Consider the following 22018-nt stretch of genomic DNA (forward strand, 5'->3'; position numbering starts at 1 on the left):
TGCCTCGCTGCCTGGCTACGAGGGGTTTTTCCTTTTGTTTTTACATGAACTGCACCGTTCCCACCTGTCCCCTGTTAGACGGCCTCTAGAGTACTTCGTAACTGAGCTCATGGAGGTAAGCGAGAAGGTTTGGGAGCGGAGAGGACGGGATTCCCCCCCGCGCGTTTCGGGCATCCTCACCAGGTCCTGCAGCACCGCAATGAAGATGCCGCCACCTGCTGGGACCTCCTCGGGCTCGGCTGGAGGCCGGGGGCAGCCGGGACCCCGGGCACGGAGGGTGGCGGCTCACACTCCCCATCCCCAAATCGGCAAAAAAGCCGGCCAGCAGCCTGAGCAGGGCTGGAAGGAAAGGATCTGCTGACAGCAAGATGCTACTCGTCACCAAAGCCTGTTGGTACTCATCCAAAGCAAGACGGTTTGGATACTGATAATCTTGGCGTTTTCAGATGTGACTGCAAACAGTGGAATAAAACAAGAATATAAAAAGAAAAGGTAGATATAAAGCTACTTACAAAGTCATAGTGAGGCAGGCTGCAAAGAGACAGAAACCCCTCAGAAAAGAGTTGAAATCACTGATATAAAAGAGCTGAGCAAGGCAGACAACGAACTGCTGGAATGGATAACTCACAGAAATTGGGCTTTTGAACTGAATTTCACATGATTAGGAGATGCTTCTGCTCAGTGCCCAAGCCACAGCTATTTTTTAATCTCCGCATGACACCACGTACATTACCGTGGCTTCAGTCCTGAGCATGAGTCTGGTATTTTCTGAGGGCCAATTCTTAAAAGCCTGGAGCTCAGGTTTGAGGCAGCCAAGAGATGTTTCTGTCTGGTTGCACAGGGTCTAGGGCTTTTTCTGGAGTTAGGGCCAGCCAAGCTCTATTTGCAGATTGATATCCATTAAAAGGCACGGAGCCCCACTAGCCTGTGCTTGAAGAGCCTTCTTCTGCCAGGAGAGCAGGGGGCTAGGAGGGTCATTCCAGCAGCCAGGAATGTCTCCAGACTGCCACAGGATTAGAGGACAAGGTGATGAAAGAGTCCACATCCTATCTGCAGTTGAGTTTGTACAACTACCATCATCTTTTAGCACTGCTGCTAAAAGAGAAAGACATTTCCTAGTCCAGATAAGGCCCCAGAGCAACAATGTCTGTTCACAGGATGAGCAGTCAAGAACAGACTCTTCCCTGTGCTATTTTTTGCATATTTCAGCAGCCCTTTTTTTGCAATTTTAGCACAGGAGCTTAGAGCAGGCACATCATCAATGAATCTGACAATGCCGCCACAGAAGTTTGCAACCTGTTTAGACACAGACTGTACATCAGGCAAAAACCGATTCTACCCCCATCACATGCAACATTTAACACCAATGCTGTGATGCTGGCTTTGGAATTCATTCCTGCAAAATCCATGGATGTTCAGTCAGCCACACCAGGCAATGTAATTGCTCTGTTTCCACAGCTAGCACTGAAAATGCTGTCTTATTCACAGTTATTGCCCGGCCTCCTCCTCACAAAACCTGTTTCAAAGAGCAGAGAAAAAGACCTTGAAACATGGGTGGGTGCTTTCAAAAGTCAGTTATCACTTTTAGAGAGAGGAAAAAGAAAAAAAACCCAACACAGTATTAATCCAGGCAAAACACCTCCCCCCTCCTACCCCTTGCACACATGCCATGAGTCTGAATGGAAGCCGTCACCCAGAACACATGTCGATACATCTTTTACAGAAACATTAGTTGTGTGTCAAAACCAGTTCTTGGAAACATCATCTAACAGCACTCACATGATTTGTGTTTCACGAGCAATTAAACCTATCACTCTGACAAGCAAATCTGCTGCTCCTGTCCACTATTCAAACATCAGGTTAGAGGAAACTAATTATATTTCAAACTCCGTCCATGGGTAGGGAAACTGTATTTCCATGATAATGTCCTGGCTAATTCACTTAAGCAGAAGCTGCTGAACCTCCAGAACACAGAATGAAACAGCCACCCTTGGAACTAGTGCAGCTAAGGCAGGAAATGCAAAAATAGCCAGACTGTGATTTAGATCTCGTAGTGAAGTCAGACAAGACCTCAGTGTCACACTGAAATCACATCCCAGACATTGTAAAGTCCTACTGTATTCACATCACTGTCATACCGCTGGCAAGCCGCAGAGACCAGCAGTGATGGAACTTTACTGCTAAATTCTTTTCTCTGTGCTAACAGATGAAGTTTTAAAGGCTCTGCAACCAGAGCAGTTCCCCTCATGGCAGTAATTACTTCCTTGGACAGAGACAAAGTGGATGGCACACCACAGCCAAGTAGGGACGCACAGAAACAAACAGCTGTCTGTCTTTAAGTGGCTGCTGAGCTCTTTTTCTTTAAAATACATCTTCCCACTACTAGGGACACTTTTCAGACAGTCACCTTTCATTTGGAACTACTCCCCAAGACAGCAGTTTATGATCACAGAGACACGCAGAAAAGAAATGCAGCGACATCAAAAGCTGTATTTTTTTGCTGTGCCAGAAAAAGCTTCTCCACTTTTCATGTGCTCGATATTCCTTCCCTCCCCCAGCCATTCATGGTGAAATAATTAGTGTTAGTGTTCTCATTGTTTATCAGACAATACAGACAATAAGGCTAAGCTTTCTGCTCCTGTTTTCTTTCGCTATGCTGCTGTGGTTCCTCAAACAACTGTGCAAGGCTTTACTTTTAATCCTATGAATAACACTTGTCACTCATAGGTTTGTAACCCATATTTAGCTGTGCACAAACATGGCACAGTTTCAGCTTGATTCATTGTCCGCAAACTTCTCCAGATGTGCTCATGCAAGGAAAAAAAAAAAGGCTAATAGGCAGAAGGAAACAAACAAATACTAGCTAATCCGATTGCAATTTCTTAGGGAAGGAGAGAAGACACTACCACATCAGACTCTTTATGAGGGAGAGGGATAATGAGTTGTTTTTAAACACAGACTAGAAATAATTAGTTATTGTCCTTGGGCTACGAGATGTATTTTTATGTGCTGATTTTTATAGCCTGTGAGCTGGCTAGGCCCTGTCACCGTGGATTTTTCCCCATTTATCTACACATTAATGTCAAACTACAAGCACATCACAACATACGACTTTATCAACGTACAATGTTCCTCACTGTAGCTAATTTTGAAACCACATTCCTGCTTCCACTCATGGAAGACACAACCTTGGGTAACAATCAGATAGGCTGGTGCCAGACATCCTCTTCTTAAGTACATTCTCATTTTACCTTTAGAAAGTGTTCTCAACAATCCGAAGGCAAACTGCTTTCTTTGGAACTTCTTTTGACAAGAGCAGAGAGATATTTTTGCATAAGGCTGCATTTTAGAGTCTCAGCTCAAGGCTGGGATTAACGAAAGCAAGGTAGGCAAGAAGCAGCAAGCTAAACACAGTGGAAACTACTAAAAATCCCAAACTTCTATTACAATTAATTGTGCTAAGTATAACTTTGCTCATTGACGTACCAGACAGAAAGCAGACAGACAACCTCATCCCACTGCACCAGCTTTTCAAGCTTCCAAAATAAACACAAAGGTTTATTTGTGACCGTGCTCTCCAGAAAACCTGCAGCCTCGTTTTCCTCATTTGATATGTGCGAAGGCTCAGGCTGGTGGTACTCACAATAATTACCTGCCATCAGCCAAGACATGCAGCAGAGTTGTTGCATATAACTTATTCATGTCATCGTTGTGTTTCAGGAATAACACAACCAGTAACAGATCAATGACACACAGAGAGCATTTGCTTCTAGTTTTACAGGTCAGTGAAAACCTGGAGAATCTCACTGGGATTCAGGACAGGGGAGGAAGATGAGAGGGACAATCACCAGCATGAGACACGTTAAAAAGTACCAATAAAAAAGTGCTTTTACAGGTTCTCCATAATCATAGAAACATGGAATGGTTTGGGTTTGAAGGGACCTTAAAGATGGTTTTGTTCCAACCTCGCTGCCATGGGCAGAAACACCCTCCAGAAGAGCAGGCTGCTTCAAGCCCCATCCAACCTGGCCTTGAACACATCCAGGGAGGGGACAACCATCATAATAAAAGACAAAGGTAACACGTACACACACCACAACCGGTGCCTTTTCAAGGCTGGACCATCAAATTTGTTACAGGAGGGAAAACAAAATAATGCCTGCAGTGCTCCTCACTCTGAAACGTGGGAGCAATTATCCTTAGATTACCAAGACAAACAAGAGGGAGAGACAAGGAAAAGATAAAGCAGAATTTCCACTATTTAGGTGCTGATAGAGAGATTAAATCCGACTGCACTTCAGCTGGGAGCCTAAACAAACCAGAGGCCCGACCACATAAATCAAGCTAATTTTAAAAGGTTGCATACCAGGGAGAGTTTGACAAAGAAGGGGAAACAACCCCTCGTCCTGCATTGCTGAAGATCTTAACATCGTTTCCATAAATTATAAAGGTGTCAATTTAACACAGACCAGTAAGTCTGGGGCGACGGGACCCACCGTATCAGCACCTCCCAGGCCTTTAGTAGCTCATTAATACTAATTAGATCCGGGAGCGCTCAGCCCTGCCGGCAGCCGCATCCCGGGCACACATCCTGGGACTCCAAGCACACAAAAGCTTTGGACGCGGATTCCAAGAGCGGAGCATCCTGCACCTCGGGAGAGGGGAAGGCGTGGCGCGGGGTGAGCCCGGGGCTCCGGGAACGGGGCGGGGAGGGGGGAGGCGAGGACCCGCGGGGAACTGGGAGCTTCGGCAGCGGGGAGAGAAAGAAAGGGAGAAAGAAGTTGGGGCCGGGAAGTTTTCCGCCGCTCCCCGCCCCGGCGCCCCTCACCGTAGACGCGGACCCAGCCCTGCTGCTGGCAGACCGACTCCCGCAGGACGCGGTCCAGCGCGCCGCCCGCCTCCAGCTCCTCCGAGCCCGGCTCCGGCTCCGCGAAGGGCTCTGCCGCCCATGCCGCCGGCTCTGCCGCCGCTCCCGCGGCCGCCTCCATGCTGCCGTGGGGACGAGGAGGCGCCGCCGCCGCCTGCGCTGCGCCCCGGCCCCGCTTCGCCTCAGTGCGGCTCCATCCCTCCCTCCCCCGGCCCGCCCTTCCCCGCCCTCAGCGTCAGCGCGGGCGGAGCCGCCGCGCCCCGCCCCTGCCCGCCCCTGGCCTGAGGGAGAGGCGGGCGATGGCCGCCGGCTCTGCCCCTCTGCCCTCGGAGCCGCCGCCGGCCGTTTCCGCGGCCCCTGGGGCCGCCTCGCTGCGGGGCTTCGTGTGGCTGCCCCGGGGGGGACTCGGGATGGTTCCTCCCCTCAGCCGTGCCGGGAGAGCGGCGGGGAAGGGGAGTCGCGGCCGGGGAGAGGCGTCCCGAAGAAATCCAAATGGGGATAATCCGGCTGCGGCCGCATGCCTCCCACAGCGGCCCGTTCTCCCAGTAACGCGAGGGTGATGGGTTTGGCCTCGAACAGCGGCTGCCGTGGGGTTCCCCAGGCTCAGACCTGCGCCGGACCGAGACTGATAAATCTTTCATGCACTCGCACAGTTTCTCTCAGGTATACGAGGAGTTGTGCTGCAGGGAAAGGAGGACAACTGGCTTGATTAAGTGCATTTCATTTAGGGGATTTGCAGGCTGGTTTGCCCTGACGGTCTCCCCCAGTACACCATATTTCAGTTTTCTATTTCCCTTTCGTATTTTGGTGAATTTCCCGGTTCTTAAGGTACGCATCTGTTATTTAAAAGTCTAGAATAGAACAGCTGTGAATAAAGCATGCATCCTTCAGCGTCTTTTAAATCATGGCATTGTGACTTGAGTTTTCAGGGGATGTGGGCAAAGAGGTTCAGCTTACTTTGGGTTCCATCCCTGTAATCTCTTGGACTGAGTTTGAGCCTGTCCATGATCAATGTGAAGTGTCTGGGTTCACCCAAGCACTCAGATCCAGTGATTATCTCCATTACCACAGGCTGTTTCCAAGGGCTCACCTCTGTACACAAATTACAGGCACTAACAATTTTTTCTTTATTGAAAGGACAGTTGATTTAGTGTGGACTTGTAGCAGTTATGCTGCCATAAAGCTGCTTTAAAGTAGATAACAGCTCCCACACCTTCTAGCCACATTTCTGTCATCTTGTTTTGTTTTGCAGCAGAGCAGAATAAGAGGATTTACACGGCAAGTTGTGTCTGAAGAACAGCAACTTCACTTAGAAAGAAAGGACCGTAACTCTCAGAGCTCTGCAGCTTGACAAGTCCTGATCCTTTGCTGAAACATGAAGGTTTGTCCTAGGAGTTCCCAAAAACTCCTCTTGGGAGCTGAGGACTTGCAAAGTGGCAGTGAGTTTCCAAGTGAGTTTGAGTTCCCTTACACCATATAGTTGTGTCTGCAATGGAAGCTGCATTAACTGTTTCAATGGAGGAAAAAGTCCTGCCAGCCTCATGATTAATTGATGAAACCTCATTTCTGTGAGTTTCTGTCTCATGCTCGACTGAGAGCTTGACCTGAATCTTGCCCTACAATTGGGTCACTCTCTGCACAGTTGGGAGAGAGCAGGATGAGTTCTGCCATGGTGGGTGTATGCACCCTGCTGCAATTTCCAGGCTGAGCTGGAAAATGAAGAAACCTCCTTCTTCCAAGTGTTAGGTTGTTTTGTGATTGGCAAATCACAGAACAGGTGTAGTCCAGTTTCCTACAGATTCATACCTGATATCTGGCAGAGGCTGGGCACCCTCAGTGAAGAGGCTTGTAGGATCTCACTGCGCCAGGATTAGCTCTTGGACCTTTATCCCTCTGTTTGTTTTGTTTAAAACAAACCAGTGAGTTTGACACTTCCTGAGGTTGTTGGAGGTGAGAGACAGGACCAGGGGTAAGAAAGATCCAGTGAGTTTAATGGTGTCAGCTTCAATTCTTTGGGAAAAAAGGATTTTAAAACTACCCTCTTAATCAGGAAGAGTTAAACCAGGATGAAATCTGGTGAGGATTTGACCCTCCACCACTGTGACAGGGGTGATTCTGCACAGAAGAAGTACAGCTGGGACACCCAGTAACATTTCCTTGCTTCTTCCCACTCTAAAACATGTTCTGCAGCATGGTTTCCAAAGTTCTGGGAGTTGAGGTTGTGCAGGATACTCCTTCCAGAGCAGACATCTGCATAAATTACCATAATAATACCGTAAAGCAGTAGGAAAAGCAGTTTTTCCCTCCTACATGCTCTCTACCCCGGCTCATTCCCAATGCTCCTGATAATATAAAATGTACATATTCTCCTAGCTTATCATTTAGTGGCCACAATCCAATAAACTCCTCAAGGTTTTCCCCTCCTGCTCTCTCCACAGCCCCCTTCTTGCCACCAGCCTCCCATCCCTCACACGAGCCCGGGCTCTTTCCCTGCTGCAGGAAACTCGCACAAGCGGACACAGGAGGAAAGGGGGATGAAGCTGCTTTGAGAAGCACAAGAGGAGCTGGTGTGTTGTGAGGGAAGGATGTGGCTGCTAAGCTTCTGCCAAAAGTGGAGTTTAAAAAAAGCTGCCGCACAATCCTGGGACGACGTTTACGCAGGAACGGCGCAGGACAGCAGCAACTGGTTCCCATCAAGCGGGGACTGGTTGTATCTGCAAGTATGATCAAGCCATCCTAACTGCAAGGTCTGGAAGGACTGGCTAGTGTGGTTTCTGAAATTCACATGGCAGCAGAAGACAAAATCCATTCTCCAGTCTTTATTCGTGGGGTTTGGGGCAACATAAACAGTAATAAAGAGCAGGGATGACTAAAATAGGAAGGCTGGTTTTGCTGGCATGACAGGAGCAAAAATAGACATATTTTATAAATAAAGATGTCCTGGAAATCAGAGACTCCCAAGTTTCACGCTCACCAGTTCAGCTGTTCTGGCTGGGGGTCTTCTCCACCAGCAGTGCTCAAGGGATTTGTGAAGGCATAAATGAACTGTAATATAAGCACATGCATGAAATGCCCTTCGTGCAAACCAGCCCCATTAGTTGATCTACTTGTGGATGTCATTTCAACCCACAAGTTCTAGTTAAATTAGGGCTGGGGGTTTGCTCAGAGTAGGTTAAATCCAATTATTTGAAGAGAGCTGCACGTGTATTTTCATTAAGCCCGAGACTTCTGTAGGTGTTGTGGAAGAAAAGAAATCAAAGTACACCAGTGTGACTTGAGAAAAGAAAGCTTTTGAGCTGACCTTCTTCCAGGAGAATAAATTCATGTCTTCAGAAGTGAGCAAGTCTCACTTCAGTGATCTTATCTCAGAAGTAAAAAGGCAATAAGAAAATGAGAAGAGACGTGGAGGAGGGCGGTAAGGACAGTGGAAGTGATGGGATAGATACCATATGAGGAGGAAAGACTAGAAAAACAAGGAGACTCCAGTTTGGAAGAACAAAACCTTGGGGCAAGTAAAGACAGAGAAATCTGAAGAGGTCAAGAGAGGTCTGGTATGGACGTGGAATTCTTTTTCCCTTTTCTTCACAACACAAGAACATGGAGAGAAATGTTCAGGAGCCAGGTCTGAAGCAGACGAAAGGAAGTACTTTTGCACACAACACATAATTATATTGTGGAACTTATTGCCACAGGATGTCATGGAGGCCAAAAGTATAAATGAATGAGAAAAAAAACAACAGGGATTACACAAATTCATGCAACCTCCGGCTTAGGAAGTCCCTCAACTGCTGATTACCAGGAGCTGGGAGGAAATGCCAGAGGAAGGATCACTTTATACTCTCCCTCTTCCAATATCCCTTCCTAAGCATCTGCAGCTGGCCAAAGCCAGGCCCTAGTTGTTGCCCGAAGTGGAGGTTTATTCTGAGGCAGTCTGACAATGTTTATATCCTCCTGGCAACTCCATCACAGATGGAGCCTTAGGGAGCAGAGGCATCTCCTGGTGAGGTACAGGACCGACCCCTAATTTTGTTACCTGCAGCGGTCACAGCCACGTCCGTAGTGGCCACTCTTTGCTGATTTAGGCTGGTGTAATTGAGGCCAGATTGAGCCCTGGAACCTTCAGAGAGACTCTTCCGCTTTCCCTGCCCCTGGGATTAAGCACTGAAATCTCTGTGCTAAAACCCTCTTTGAACGGGGATGGCAGATAATGCGCAAACTGATTAAAAAAAACCCCCAGCACTGGGGAAAGTTAAATATTAAAGAGCCAAGGCCCAGTTTTAACTGCTGCTGCCGTCCCTCCTTCATCTCGTGCCAACTGCCTCCAGGATACATGTGCTGACACTGAATCTCTACCTCACAAAAGCGGCCGCAGCATGGGCTTTAGAACTCAGCCCATTAATACTGGGATGGGAAGCAGAAAAATAGAACAAAGACAGCGAGGGACTCCTCTGCTTCCCACTCTGACCATGCCCGATCCGTCCCTGCAGCATCACAGGGCATGGTACCCCTACCCCAGTGAGGCATTTTGCCCCTTTGACTTCTCAACATTAGTTGCTCTAAAATATTTTGCTGCCTGCTTTGCCCTGCTGTAACTAAAACTATAATTTTCACTAGCAGAGAAGAGGGATTTGGGAGAAACATCTGGTCTCATTTCATCAGGATAACAGCTCTGTCTCTATTTATACACGCGCCAGGATCGTTGTGGCTCTCAGCTGTTCTTCTCCCGACAGTCCCTTTCAAGCTGCCGTGTCCTGCTCTGTTGGGGCAGTCCCCGGGTTGAGGCCAACCTGCTGCCACATGAAACAGGAACCAGGCCCAAAAATGTGGGCTTGTGAGAGCTTGTCCCCTCCACACCTGGGGCTTGCTGTCTGCCAGGCTGGTGATGATGTGCCGTGATGGATGGTTGCTCCTGTCCTTGTATCCTGCTGGGGAAAACTGGGAAAACCCATCTGACTAGACAGTTTGCTGGAAACTGGATGATCTTTAAAGTCCCTTCTGACCCAAACCATCCTGTGACTGGAAAATCATTTTCTTGGTAAATCCAGAGACTTTGCTGGTCAGGGATCAGCCCTGCAATGAGTCAACCTTATTGGTCTGAGTATACCAACCTCAATGGACTGAATTTTTCTCCGAAATCACAATGTGGATTTTGGGGGAAAGCTCAGACCATTGAGGAAAGACCAGCTGATTCTGACTTTTCTCTAAGGTGTTAGGAAATAAACTGTGACCCTACAGAGACACGGGAAGGTCAGGGAGTCTGCTTGGGAAGGCAGCACGTCCTACTTAATTCACCACAGTGGGAAAAATCCGCTCTGCTGCCTCCCCTCCAGTGCTCACAAGACATCACATCTCATCCAGCATGTTTAAAAAAACCCCTCAAGTCAAATGGCCAAGTACCTGGAAAATTACCACGTAGCACATTCAGCAGTGCAGCCGCCATCTGAAAGGAGCGCTCATAGCCTGGATGATGATGGGGTGTGGGTCAGCATTAATCATCTCAAGCAAGTCTATCCCACTGCCCTGCTTTTCCCTTAACCAGGCTGTGCCTCTGCTCCCATCCCGACCCTCTGAGAGCCCCTGACACACAGCTATTTCAGCATCACTTCCCCTCCTCTTTTCAGCAGCTCTGGACTTTGCATTAATTGTTTTCTTGCACTCAGCTGCTAAAGGAGGAACCGCTCAGAGACACGGGGGTTTTGTAACCCAGAATGAGACCAGCGTTTTCTGATGCTCCTATTGATTGTACTAAGGTTGCAAACTCCCTGGAGCAGGATTGAATTTCACCCTGCATTTATACCTTCTGATGTGATCCTGCCCCTTCCATGTACTCCTTCAGAACACTATTCTCAGCTGTGACCTGAGGTTCAGTAGATCAATATTTGTTTACTCAGCTTGGGTCTAATTTTCATATGCTCTGGGTAATCCAAGTCCACCCAAAAGCAGCAGAAAGGGCCACTCCTGCCAATTGCATGAATCAGACTGAAATGTGGACCCTGCCTAAAACACCAGCCTTTGGAGCAACTCGAGGCAGGAAATATGACTCAATCTTGGGAGAACATCATCCAAATATAAACCCTGCTGATGCTGTGGACAGTTTGGGCCAAGGGGTCACCAACTGAACCCTTGTGAGCTCTTCACTTCCATGACTTTTCTGACTGAGAAACGTTTTTCTTCCTCATTTGAGTCACTCCTTTTGGGGCACATCAAGTATTTTTTGTAAAATGTGTCAGAAGTGCACCAAACCAGCCAAGTTCTATGTAATTGCTGAGAAACATTCTCTCAACCTAAGCAAAACTAATCAGAGGAGACTAAGGGAGCAGCCTGACATAATAGCACCTTATCCTTCCAGCTTGATGTTCTTAGGGTGATATGTGCCTTCATCCCAACCCCTTTATAAAAAGCAAATCTGAAGGCATATGCAGCACTAAATGCAATTTTTTCCCTCCTCATAGTATTTGGGGAGGAGGGAAATGAAGAAAGGCTGGTGCTGGAATAGAAAGGTCTGATTTTGGATCTTTTCTTTGGAAACAAGGAATGGCTGGATGTGGCCATGCCAGGGTACCTGAAGTTTCATTAAAAGCTCTCACAAGTCAGCACAGGACCCTTGTTAAAGAAGGTGGAGGTTCCTCTCTGTCTGCTGGAGCTGCTCAAATCATCTTCCATGACAACATCCCCTCACCTTGCAGGTCAGGAATATCCAGACATAAAAAAATCCTTCGGCCTGTCAAAAGCAGTCAGCTGGCTTTAAAGCCCAAATGACTTTTTTTATTTTATTTTTTTTTTTAACATTTCTCCTTTTAATAGTAGCTGCCTGTCTGCTGCTGTCCTGAATTTAAAACAAAATAACCAGCCTCCAGCAACCTTCAGAACAGATCTGTAAAACTCTCCAACTGACTCTAACAAGCAAAGGCAAGACTGTGACAAACCTGCCAGCTTTCTCTTCATGGGCTGGATCATCTTCAGGGAGCCCAGGACTGGTGTTTAAAAATGTAGCCTTTGAACAGATCCTTTATTTTGTGATTAAACTGGTCCCCAGGACACCGGGGAGGTGACAGCAACAGATGCTGTGATGAGTCAGTGCAGAAAAGGTCGTGGGATGGACGTGGGGTCAGTGAAAGGCTGCAGTTACTGGACTGTAACTCAGCCAAAGAGGTTTGGGTTTTGTCTTTGAGGAAGAAATGAGGCCAGTATGGAAGGAATGATTTATTTGTCTCTATTTTTCTTGTCAGGGTCCCAGTTAGATGACTTGGCTTGAAGTTTGAGCAAAGAGTAGTCACTAGATTTATCTGCATCTCTAGAATCATGGGCTTCTTTCTCTGGGCTGTCTTGTATTACAAATGTAACCAACTTCCCCCCCTGTATTTTTGTTCTCCCTTGCCTGAACAGATGGGTTCCCTTCCTTCACTATTGTGAGCAGAGGCAGATGCAAATAAATAGGCACTTGTGCTCTGTTGTGTGGTTACCTAGAGAGGCTGTTGTTTGCAAACAAAGGCTGTACCAGGACACAGACAACCTCGTTTGGTGTAGCCTGGAGATGGCTCTTCATTACAAGTACAGCCCCGGGTTCTCCACGCTGCACTTCCACATTTACCACAGGATCCTTCAGCAAGCAGGAGTGATGGAGCACTGTGAGATGCTGACTCCTCAGAAGAAAGGAGGAGCAAACGCCTCCTCTCCCCTCCCAGTCCAGCAAGCTGTTGTTCCTTGAGATGTTTGAATAAAGGAAAAACACGGCTCTGGAGCTTGTAACTGCTCACACCCACACAAATACAACATCCAGCCTTCTCCCCTGTCCCGTGAGCAGACCCTGACAGTTGATACAAATTCCCTTGCACCACAAACATGAGCTTCCCCTGGTTTTACAGGGGATGGATAGTTTTGGGAATTTCCACCTGGACCACACAGAAGTACTTGACTGGAGCTGCCAGCTCTCAAAGCCAAGTCCAGCCTTGCATCTGACTAAGAGGGCACCTGCAAAGATGCTGGATTGGAGATGCATCCCTGCCACTCACCTGTGAACCTCCTGGGAGCAGAGCTTATCCCAAAGGCCATGGCTGGTCCCACTCCAGGGACAGGCATCACGGTGGCATGGATGAGATACTTCAGTCCTTGTTAAAAACACAGAGATCATGAAAGCTTTCTGCTGATGCTTGTGGTTGTTCAGGCCATGTTTAAAACAAGATGTTGGAATCCAGAACTGGGCTGCATAAATGAAAACTGAGCCTCAGCGCAGGAATGGTGGAACATGGCTGTGTGGTCACAGCAGCCTTCAGCCCTAGGAGTGTAATCAAGATGTAGGATTGCAAGGAGATTTGGGACTGGTACAGAGGCAGGCTGAAAAGCACAGAAGAACACTTGAGAAGAAGCACCTGAACAGCTACACCTCTGTTGAACACAAGGATTTAAGCACAGGACACAATCAGAGAGTGATGTAGCTTTGTGTTTTTGAGCAGTGTTCTCTCCTGAGGAGAAGGTCTGGCCTCCCTTGGTTACCATGTGAGCCTCAGGTCTCACTCCTCAGGCCTTTGTTTTTCCTGCCAGGGTCTCTGCAAGGATTTTGATGGTCACTCCCACTAGGTGAGAGAGTACTAACCTACCTGGGTATTTATTTGAAGAGATGAGCAGCAATCCCTCCAGGAGGTAGCTGCTGCTCACACTGTGCCTATATAGAGTTTGGGGCATCAGGTAATTCTACCCAAGTCAATTAAAAGTGTCCCAGGAAAAAAATACAGCCATGCTTTTCCAGGAATAAAGCAGGCAATTTGGAGCACAGGTGACAGCAGTGCTATCCATACAGGAGAGGAGAGAGTTCTGAAGGTGTTGGGCAGACTGGAGCAGCACTCAGCTTCTGCAGCACAGGGAGAAGACCAGCAGCATAGGATGCTACTCTTTTTACAGCCCCTATTCTTCCCTTAATTACAAGCTTAAGTGACGGCTAATAAAGATGATCCAAAACAAATAAATTGAGCTGCTGCGGTAATTAAGTGGCTTTTGCTGCATGGAGTGAGCCAGAACCCATCTGTGTTGTAGTTCAGCAGAAGCCAGGAGGGTTCTGCAAGGGATCCATTTCAATTGCATCTGAGCTGCTTCAAAGCTGGAGCTGATCATCCTGATTCCTACACTGCTGGCCAAGAAACACCAGTCTGTCCCCCAGACAGTGATCCTGGGCAGGGGCACAGTCCTTCACAGACGTTCAAGTTGGTTACATCTGCCTTCATGGCAGGTGAGATCTTCCTTGCTAATGGTAGGGAAGCTGGAAGCTGGTGGGAAGCAGCATTTGTTCCTCTGCGAATGGAAAAATACCACAGCAATGACACTTGGTTCTGTGCCCCTGGTTTTTAATCAGGGCTGTACAGCAGAGACAAGAAGCAATTACTGCTGGCCGTATGCTTATTTGATGGATGAAATGAGCTGACAGACTCCCTGTGGCAAAGTGCAGCAAAAGGCTTTTCAAGTTGTCCACTCCAGCTCACAGGTAAGGGCTGATCCTGGCAAGGGCAGATGTGAAGGACAGCGTACACAGAGCGAGCCCACACCGTGGCTGCCCTGCAGATGTACAGCTTGAATTCCAGGAGCCTGAGCTCCCAGACCACAGCTAGTGCTCCCAAAAGCCACCACTGCCCAGATGTGCAGTGCCCAGCCCTCTCTGCAGGGACAGTCTGAAATGTTTAGGGCTTCCTGTGCATGAGTGCAGATTTTTGCCTGAGAAATTCCTGAGCATCCAAGAGCTTCATTGGGTATTTTTCCCTCTCACCTCTGTATTTTCCATGAAAGTGTAGTCTCAGCACTTCTATGACCATAGCTGATATTCTAAAATCCACTTGACCCAGAGAAGAGCCAGTTCATGGTCCTTTTGCAGGATTCTAATCCAGGTTGTGCAAGATGTGTAGTAACAACCTGGTCCATCTAAAAATGGTATCAGCGCTCAGCTTGAGCCTGCTCCCTTCTCCTTCACATCACCACAAGGCACCAGGGCTAGTGGTCACGACCCTGGTAAGAGAGGCACTCCCTCCCTAAACTACTAAAGGACCACCTGTTGGAGCTAATCCTAGAAGGAAAAAGGGGATAGACAGAAAATCTCACACACGTTCAGTTGCTGCTGGAGCACTGATCAGGACACAGATCTTTTCTCTCAGTCCCATTGCTGTTACTTTGCTCTTTAGAGCTCTTGCAGGATTTTATGAGAGGAATTTGACTCTCTTCCTGATCCCAGGTGCCAGACAGAAGGGTGCTCACATGCAAACGCGCTGCTTGGCTCACAGATAAGGACACACAGGTGGTGTGATCACCACTGCCAGCCTCCAGAACAATCAGCCAGCCAAGTTCACCCCACACCTGGCATGGCATGGGCTGGACAGCCACGTTGGCACTGCCACACCCAACCCCAGGCCTGGTCTGTGTCAGGTAGCTGCTGTGTGGAGCAGTAACTGCTGGGTGTGCTGTGGTCTTCCTCATTTGTTAGGCTGGAACAAATAGCCACACTGATTTCTCCACCCCCAAAATTTTTTGTCTCATCATCCCTCCCCCACATGCGTTCCCATCCGCCTTCCGGACAGAGAGTTATTATAAGAAGTTTCAGCCCAAGGAGAACATTATTTTCTCTGAAAATAGTTTTCTCCGAAAATCATGCGCAAGACAGCGCAGCTTTGGAGTGTGAAATCCCCCAAGGGGAAGGGACAAAGTTGTGGTTAAACTATGGGGTGGAGAGTCAGCAGATCGGGGTTCTCATCCCCTGGCTCTGCAAGCTCTGACTCAACCCATGGCCCCTGAATGTTTGGTTTCCCCACTGGGAAAATCGGTGTGATGACACACTGTGATGGCAGCACGCAGCCCTTTTTTACTGCTGGGAACCACCACGGGCTTCTGCAAAGGCACATTCTCTCACAAAATAAAATAATAAAAATAAAAATTTTAAAAAATCAAGCCTTTGGAAGCCAAAATGCTCCTCTGCAAAGTTTTCATCAGGTGTGGTTCACTGAAGCTGCAAAGATCTACTTAGATACTCTAAATACTTACCCAGCATTTTTATATTCACCCAATATTGAAAGCACCAGGCAGTGCTCAATGCCCAGTGCCCTGGGATGCTGTTCTGGGAGCAGGACTGTGAGGAGTTGCAGTGACCCTGTTGCCTCTCAAGTCCCACTAAGCTGGAACAGGGCATCCTTTCTTTTTTCCCCATCTTCTTTTCCCCATCACTCATCTCTCCCCTTCAGCACCCTCTGCAGCTCAGCCTCAAACCAGGGCTTCCTTTGCTTTCCCCCCAAGTCCAGTACTGAAGATGTTTGCTCCCACCCCACCATGCTGGAGCACTCCAAAGATACTCCTCAGCTTTAATTGTAAAAGCTTTATGAGAAACTGCCCTGGCAAGAGGATGGTGGAGTCTTCCCTCCTGCAGGCTCTGGTGTTCATCCTGGGACAAGCCTCCTGAAGAGGAGATTTTCAAACTGCAAAAGCAAAGCTTCTGATCATTTGGGGTGCCCCATTCCCTCCTCTGCAGCCCCACAAAGTACAGTGATCACTGCAAAGGCTTGTGGCACTTATTGGTTCACTGAGAATAATGTAATACCCTTACACCGGGGAAGTGAATCGAGTCATGTTCCTCAAGGGAGCTTGTACCTGCCCTGCTTGTCTCCAGAATTTGCTGTTCCTCTGCTCCCCTCTTTCAGCTCCAATCATCTCCCTCTCCAGATCCCCTTTCACTTTGGATCTCTCCTTGTCCCTTCTACAAACACAGACAGAGTAGTGGCACCAGCTTCACACACCAGAGAAAGCCCAGCTTCACACATCAGAGAAAGCTCTGGAACTGGATTGTGCCTCCAGCCCCCCTCTTCAAACCCTCTGCCCTGTCCATTTGCCCTGAAACCCTCCTTACCATGAGAACCTGCTTAATTTTTATAGTATTTGGGCAACTTCTTACAACAGCATAAGCCCTGTTTTCAAATCAGCCCTTTTAAAGGCTGCAATAGTAAGAAAAAAATTACCTCTCTTCACTGATTAATTTCCAGGCTCTTTACCAAGAAGTAGGAGTCTTTGATTACCTTTAACAAGTGTGGACACTGAGTTTACACAGGTGACTTGGCCAAGATCTTCTGGAGCTGGAAGATGTTGTAAGTCCCATCTCAGTGAACCTTACTAAGAACAGGATATAAACAAACGTTACGATGTTGTAAAAGGTGTACAAGACAGAAGAAAAGAGGAAAGTTAAATCCAGGATGCAAGGCAGTGTGATGTTCAGATCTCCCTCCTCTCCCACCTGTCACTTCCAGTGTCTGCCAACCCACCCCAGCCTAGACCCCCATCACAGTGGAGCATTCAGGGTCCATTTGCCATGTCCTTGAAAAAACAGAGCTCTAAAAAAGTGTGTTTCTAACTTTTCCTAAATATTTTCACTGGGGAAAGGGGATGTCAAGCTTAAAACCCACAAGGCCTCATGTACCTGCACCCAGGAGCTAAAATCCACAGAAGTTTCCTGCAATGATCAAAGACTAAAAGAAAATAACATCCAAAACTGTCCTAGCACTGCTGCTGCTCAATGCTTGCTGCCCTTTTCCCACCACCTCCCATGGGGCAGCATCCCCTGTGTCAGGAAGAGCATGCAGAGAATCTGCCTGGCCTCATGTACCTGCACTAAGAATCTAAAATCCATGGAAGTGTCCTGTAATGTTCCACCCAGCCTTTCAATGCGTGAGTAATGCTTACACCATCCTTCTCGCACCAAGCTCTTCATGCTGAACCATCTCCTTTGGTTTTCCAGCCCTGGAGCGGTTTCTCTTGTGCCTTCACAAGAGAATCACAATCCTGAAGTCCAAAGGGGTGAAAAGGTCTCCCCTCCTCTGAAAAACCTCACCGGTATTCCCGAAGAAAGGAAATCCCTATGCAGTGAAGCAGAGCTGTTGCTGGGCTGTTGCTGCCATCTTCTGCCCACCTGGAACTTTGCTGCTCACGACTTCCCCAGCCTTTGGCCCATGTCGAGGGAGAGGAGGGAAGGGAAAAGCAGGGATACAAGAGTTTAGGCTCGTGTTCCCTCATCGGTCAGTGTGGGTGGAGATCCAGGTGTGTGCCATGGAAGTTGCCCCCTTCAAGCCTTGGCATCGTGGCTGTGGATGAGGGATGCCAAGCTCTGCCGATGGAGAAGGCACAGGCTCTGCCTGAGGAGCCACATCCAGGAGATGAAGGGGCTAAACACACTCAGTTAATGCAATTGCTAAGTGGACTGTTACTAGACACAGCATGAGCTGTTCACGTTTCCTCCTGGAAACACAGGGAAATCAAATGTTTAATTCAGAGAGAACAGCAGGACTGCGTGATTTCTCTCCTGACACCCATCCAGTGGGGGTTTTTTGGCAGGGAAGCAGGGTAAGTGGTGTGACTGGCACTAAAGCTGTGGCAGCAGAGCGTGTCGTTGATCAGAAGGTAAGGATACAGAGCCACTGTTTTCCAAAACAGAAAAGACTTCTTTCTATTTGTTCAGAGCTTTAGTTCTGCCTGAACCGCTGCCTTGCAACCCTCAGATTACTTCTTTCCCCCTTACCCTGTCATTTTTGGCAGAGTGTGATGCTTGGGGGAAGTATTTTCCTAGCAGTGGGCTGTTAAAAGATGTAAAAAAACTACTGAAACAAACTTTTTCAAACACCAAGCCCCACCATGGGGGTTCAGCTCAGCAGATCTTTGGCCCCATCCCTCTTTGGGATTACTTGTGTCTGGTCACAGGTTAAGGAGGTGCTGTAGCAGATTCCTGGAGGTGTGGTATGAGGACATGGTGCAATTGCCAACCACCTGTGGCACAATCTCTCTGGTTCTTCTGGTTCTGGCCATGGGACATGGACTTAACCAGTGTAAACAGCAGCAGGGGGCAGCACATGAAGCATGACCCTACACCTGGGCATTTCAGCTGTCAAAAATTAATCAAAAAAACTGGCATCTTGTCCCTTTGGCACCTATCTGTATAAACTGAGGTGATTATTTCAGGTTTGCACCTGGATTTTCCCTCCCTCTAAGCAGGGGAAAGCATGCAGGACCCACGGAGGTGAGGATTGCACAGGGTCCAGGTGGGATGCAGCCAGTGAGAGCTTCAGTCAGAAGCCCTGACCTGTTGAATTTCAGCAGTCTGAAGGTGTCAGGGGCTGCAGGAAAGACAACTCTTGCAAACTAAACCCACACAGATACAGTGAAATTTTCAGAACTGTTCAACACAAACTTTCTACCCAGAATGTGGCATTCCTGGTGAACCTGTTTGGTGCTGAAACACCACGGGCCACGTGTGGTGGTGAGTTAATTTCCCATTCCCCTCAGCAGGGAGCATCCTGAGCTGGCCCTGTCACAAAGCTGTCTCACCAAAGAGGAGCTCAGTGTCCCTTGATGTCCAGGGCAGCAGCTCTGGCTGTGAGCAGCACTGTTTGTGCCACTCAGCCTTCACCAGGGAGCTGTGGTGGGGGAGTCCAACTCCTGCAATTTTCAGCAGCAGCTGCCAGCTGAAATGCCAAGTTCTCCACTCCTCTGAAAGATGGGAACATCCCTAGACAAAGCCATTGACATGAAGCAATGTCCTGAGGTTCATACAGAGAGACAGCAGCAGAGGAGGGGACTGGCTGCAGGAATCATTTCTATACCTTGACCCATGCCACCCTCCTCCTCCTGCTCCACAGCAGAGGCAATTACATGGCTGTCTGAATGGTACAGGAGTGGCATTTTCAATACAGCCTGGAGTTAATGTACTCCTGCTTGTAAAGTCAGCATCAAACACAGGTCCTTGCTTAGCAGAACGTTTCACTTCACTACATCAAAGCTTTGTGCTGGGGAGGAGATGGGGTTCCTTTCTGTACAGGTCCTCCTTGGATGGCAGTGGAGGGTTCCCATGGCCTGGAAGCACTGCACATTTCAGAAGTCAAGGATGTGTTTTTTCCATTGTGCCAAATAGACATTTAAATATATACAGAGAAAGAGTTGGTCACACCCCAGCTTCCCACTTGCTTGAAAAAAACCTCACGTGTCCAGCCCGAGGTTCTCTGTGCTCCTCTGAGCAGAACAGCTTTTGCACAGGGTGGAGGGTGTTCCTTCAGTCTCAGGTGACAGTGGCAGTGGGAATGACCCCAAATGTGAGCTGGCTCTGACGGGCAGCACAAGGCACAGCATGAACTGAGAGGAGGTGAAATGCTCAGAAGCAGCAGAGGAGCTGACACAGCCATCAGTGGGGATGGAATCACAGAAAGGGTTGGGTTGGGAGGCACCTTAAACCCCCTGCCATGGGCAGGGACACTTTCCACTCTCTCAGGTTGCTCCAAGCCCTGTCCAGCCTGGCCTTGAACACTCCCAGAGTTGGGGCATCTGCAGCTTCCCTGGGCAGCCTGTTCCAGGGTCTCACCACCCTCACAGTAAAGGATGTTTTCCCATTATCCCATCTAAGCATCTTCAAGGAAGCTCTGGAAAGTTGCACTGAAGGAAAAGCCCTCCTCAGCATGGAGGTTATGTCTCAAGACTACGTGCAAGACCTCCACTGGATCTCCTGACTCTCCTTGCAGGTTCATGTGGGAGGGCAGGACTGCAAGAGTGGGTTTTGCAAGAAGAGAAATCCTCCTCTTGTCCCCTAATCAGATGCTTCTGAAGAACCTTTTGTTCTATGGGAGCATTCCAAGTCCCTTTTTTTCCAGTTTTTTCTTTATCTTCTCCATTCCCCAGTAATATCCATCTCCATGTTGTTATTCTAGCAAATATCCTTTTTTTTTTTTTTTAGAAACAGAGTTTTGTGAGCAGTTAGGCCCCTGGCACTGGAACTCCAGAGTCCTGGTTCTCTAAGACACAAAAATATTAAATCAGAAAATCCCATTTTCCCCTCATCTTTTTAAACCTTCTTTCACTGAGTTGGAGGCAGGGAGTCATTAACTCCTGGTTGGGTACTGCAAGGCCAGAACTGTGATGTGCTTAGTGGCAATGTCATAAAAATCCCCTCATTCCCAAACCAAAGGGTTTGTGCTAAAGAATAATGTGTTGGGATAATGCTTTAGAAGTGGATTAGTGAATCCTGATGGCTCCTTCATTTGCACTTCCCCCCTGGAGCATGTTTGAAGGTGCTCAAATCATTTTGTTAACTTATTCTATGGTGTTTTAATCCTTAGGCAATGGCTCAGCTCCATAGAAATATTTACATAGCCCCCATCCAGCACACTCAAGGATGCAGAGCAGAGGAATAGCCAGGAGCTGGTCTGGTCCTGCATTATTTCAACCCCAGCAGTGGATCCCAGGAGTGCAAAGCCCAGACTCACATGCAGACTTCTCCACATGCCTCACTCTGCCCCTTCCTTGCCTGCAAAGCCTCCTGGCCATCACCATAAATACCTCTGACTGAATTTGCAGTTAAATGAAGCTTTCAACCACCTGCTCCAGCACAAGGCCACAGGAAAGGTCATCATCTCCAGGTGTAACCTGGCTTCTCACACTGCTTATCCCAGCCCCATCAGAAGGCTGGGGGGCACTTTTCCCCCCTGACAATAACCTAATTCTATGTCTGGGCTGCAGTCAGTGGTTATGGGAGCAAAGCATCTTAGCTCACTTCCAGCTGCGTCTTAGAGTCTGAGCAGTACAAAGAGCAGCAGAGGCTAATCAGGGTCCCACTGGTGCCAGTTTGGGAGCCACTGCCACAGGAGGGGTGAAGCACAGGGTGCCCAGAGAAGCTGTGGCTGCCCCAGCCCTGGAAGTGTCCAAGGCCAGGTTGGGCACCCTGGGATAGAGGAAGGTGTCCCTGCCCATGGCAGGGGGATAGAACAAGGTGAGCCTTAAGGCTCAGACTCAGTTCTGTAGCAGAGCAGCGCCCCACCAGCAGCTGCACAGGAAGGTCTGAGCTGACATCAGGACCAAAATCAGAAAGATGACAGCATTTTGAACAGGGAATTGAGTCCATCCAGCCAGCAGCAGTGACCAGCAAGGAAAGGACACTGCTCCCCTGCCCTCCCTCCACGTGGCCTGCCACATTCCCAGGCATTTTTCCTTGGGAAGAATGAATGTGCTCGTGACCCTGCATCAGGCAGCCTGGTCCCAGGAGGGGCCATTACAGACACTGGTACCTTTGGAAGAGCCACCGCAAACAAAGCAACCCCGAGACGCCGCTAACGAGCTGGCTGCGACTCTTTGAAGCTTAACGAGAGAAACTCCAGCTAC

General features: G+C 48.4%; 1 protein-coding gene and 2 long non-coding RNA genes across 7 annotated transcripts in view; 1 reads left to right on the forward strand and 2 right to left on the reverse strand.

Moving 5' to 3' along the window:
- The window catches only part of RASAL2 (RAS protein activator like 2), a 160837-nt gene extending 155768 nt beyond the window's left edge, over positions 1 to 5069 (reverse strand). For 4 of the 5 annotated variants that reach the window (XM_086842942.1, XM_086842940.1, XM_086842939.1 and 1 more), the window contains exon 1: positions 4829 to 5049. In XM_086842942.1, the coding sequence (XP_086699068.1) occupies positions 4829 to 4988 (160 nt within the window). In that variant the 5' untranslated portion in view covers positions 4989 to 5049. Of the gene's footprint in view, positions 1 to 4828 lie in introns of all 5 variants that reach the window. The other variant, XM_086842941.1, reaches the window with a different exon arrangement.
- Positions 5070 to 5098: 29 nt separating this feature from the next.
- On the forward strand, positions 5099 to 14928 carry LOC111932587 (uncharacterized). The gene is made up of 3 exons (XR_002866230.2): positions 5099 to 5530; positions 6120 to 6318; positions 7306 to 14928. It is a non-coding gene; the product is annotated as an uncharacterized LOC111932587 (long non-coding RNA).
- A 1652-nt stretch (positions 14929 to 16580) lies between these two features.
- LOC147651444 (uncharacterized) lies at positions 16581 to 21169 on the reverse strand. The gene is made up of 2 exons (XR_015274171.1): positions 21127 to 21169; positions 16581 to 20655 (listed from the first exon to the last, which is right to left on the reverse strand). It is a non-coding gene; the product is annotated as an uncharacterized LOC147651444 (long non-coding RNA).
- Between the last annotated feature and the right edge of the window lie 849 nt (positions 21170 to 22018).

The sequence above is a fragment of the Cyanistes caeruleus genome, chromosome 9 (assembly GCF_971803275.1).
Source record: "Cyanistes caeruleus chromosome 9, bCyaCae1.hap1.1, whole genome shotgun sequence".
Taxonomy (NCBI): Eukaryota; Metazoa; Chordata; class Aves; order Passeriformes; family Paridae; genus Cyanistes; species Cyanistes caeruleus.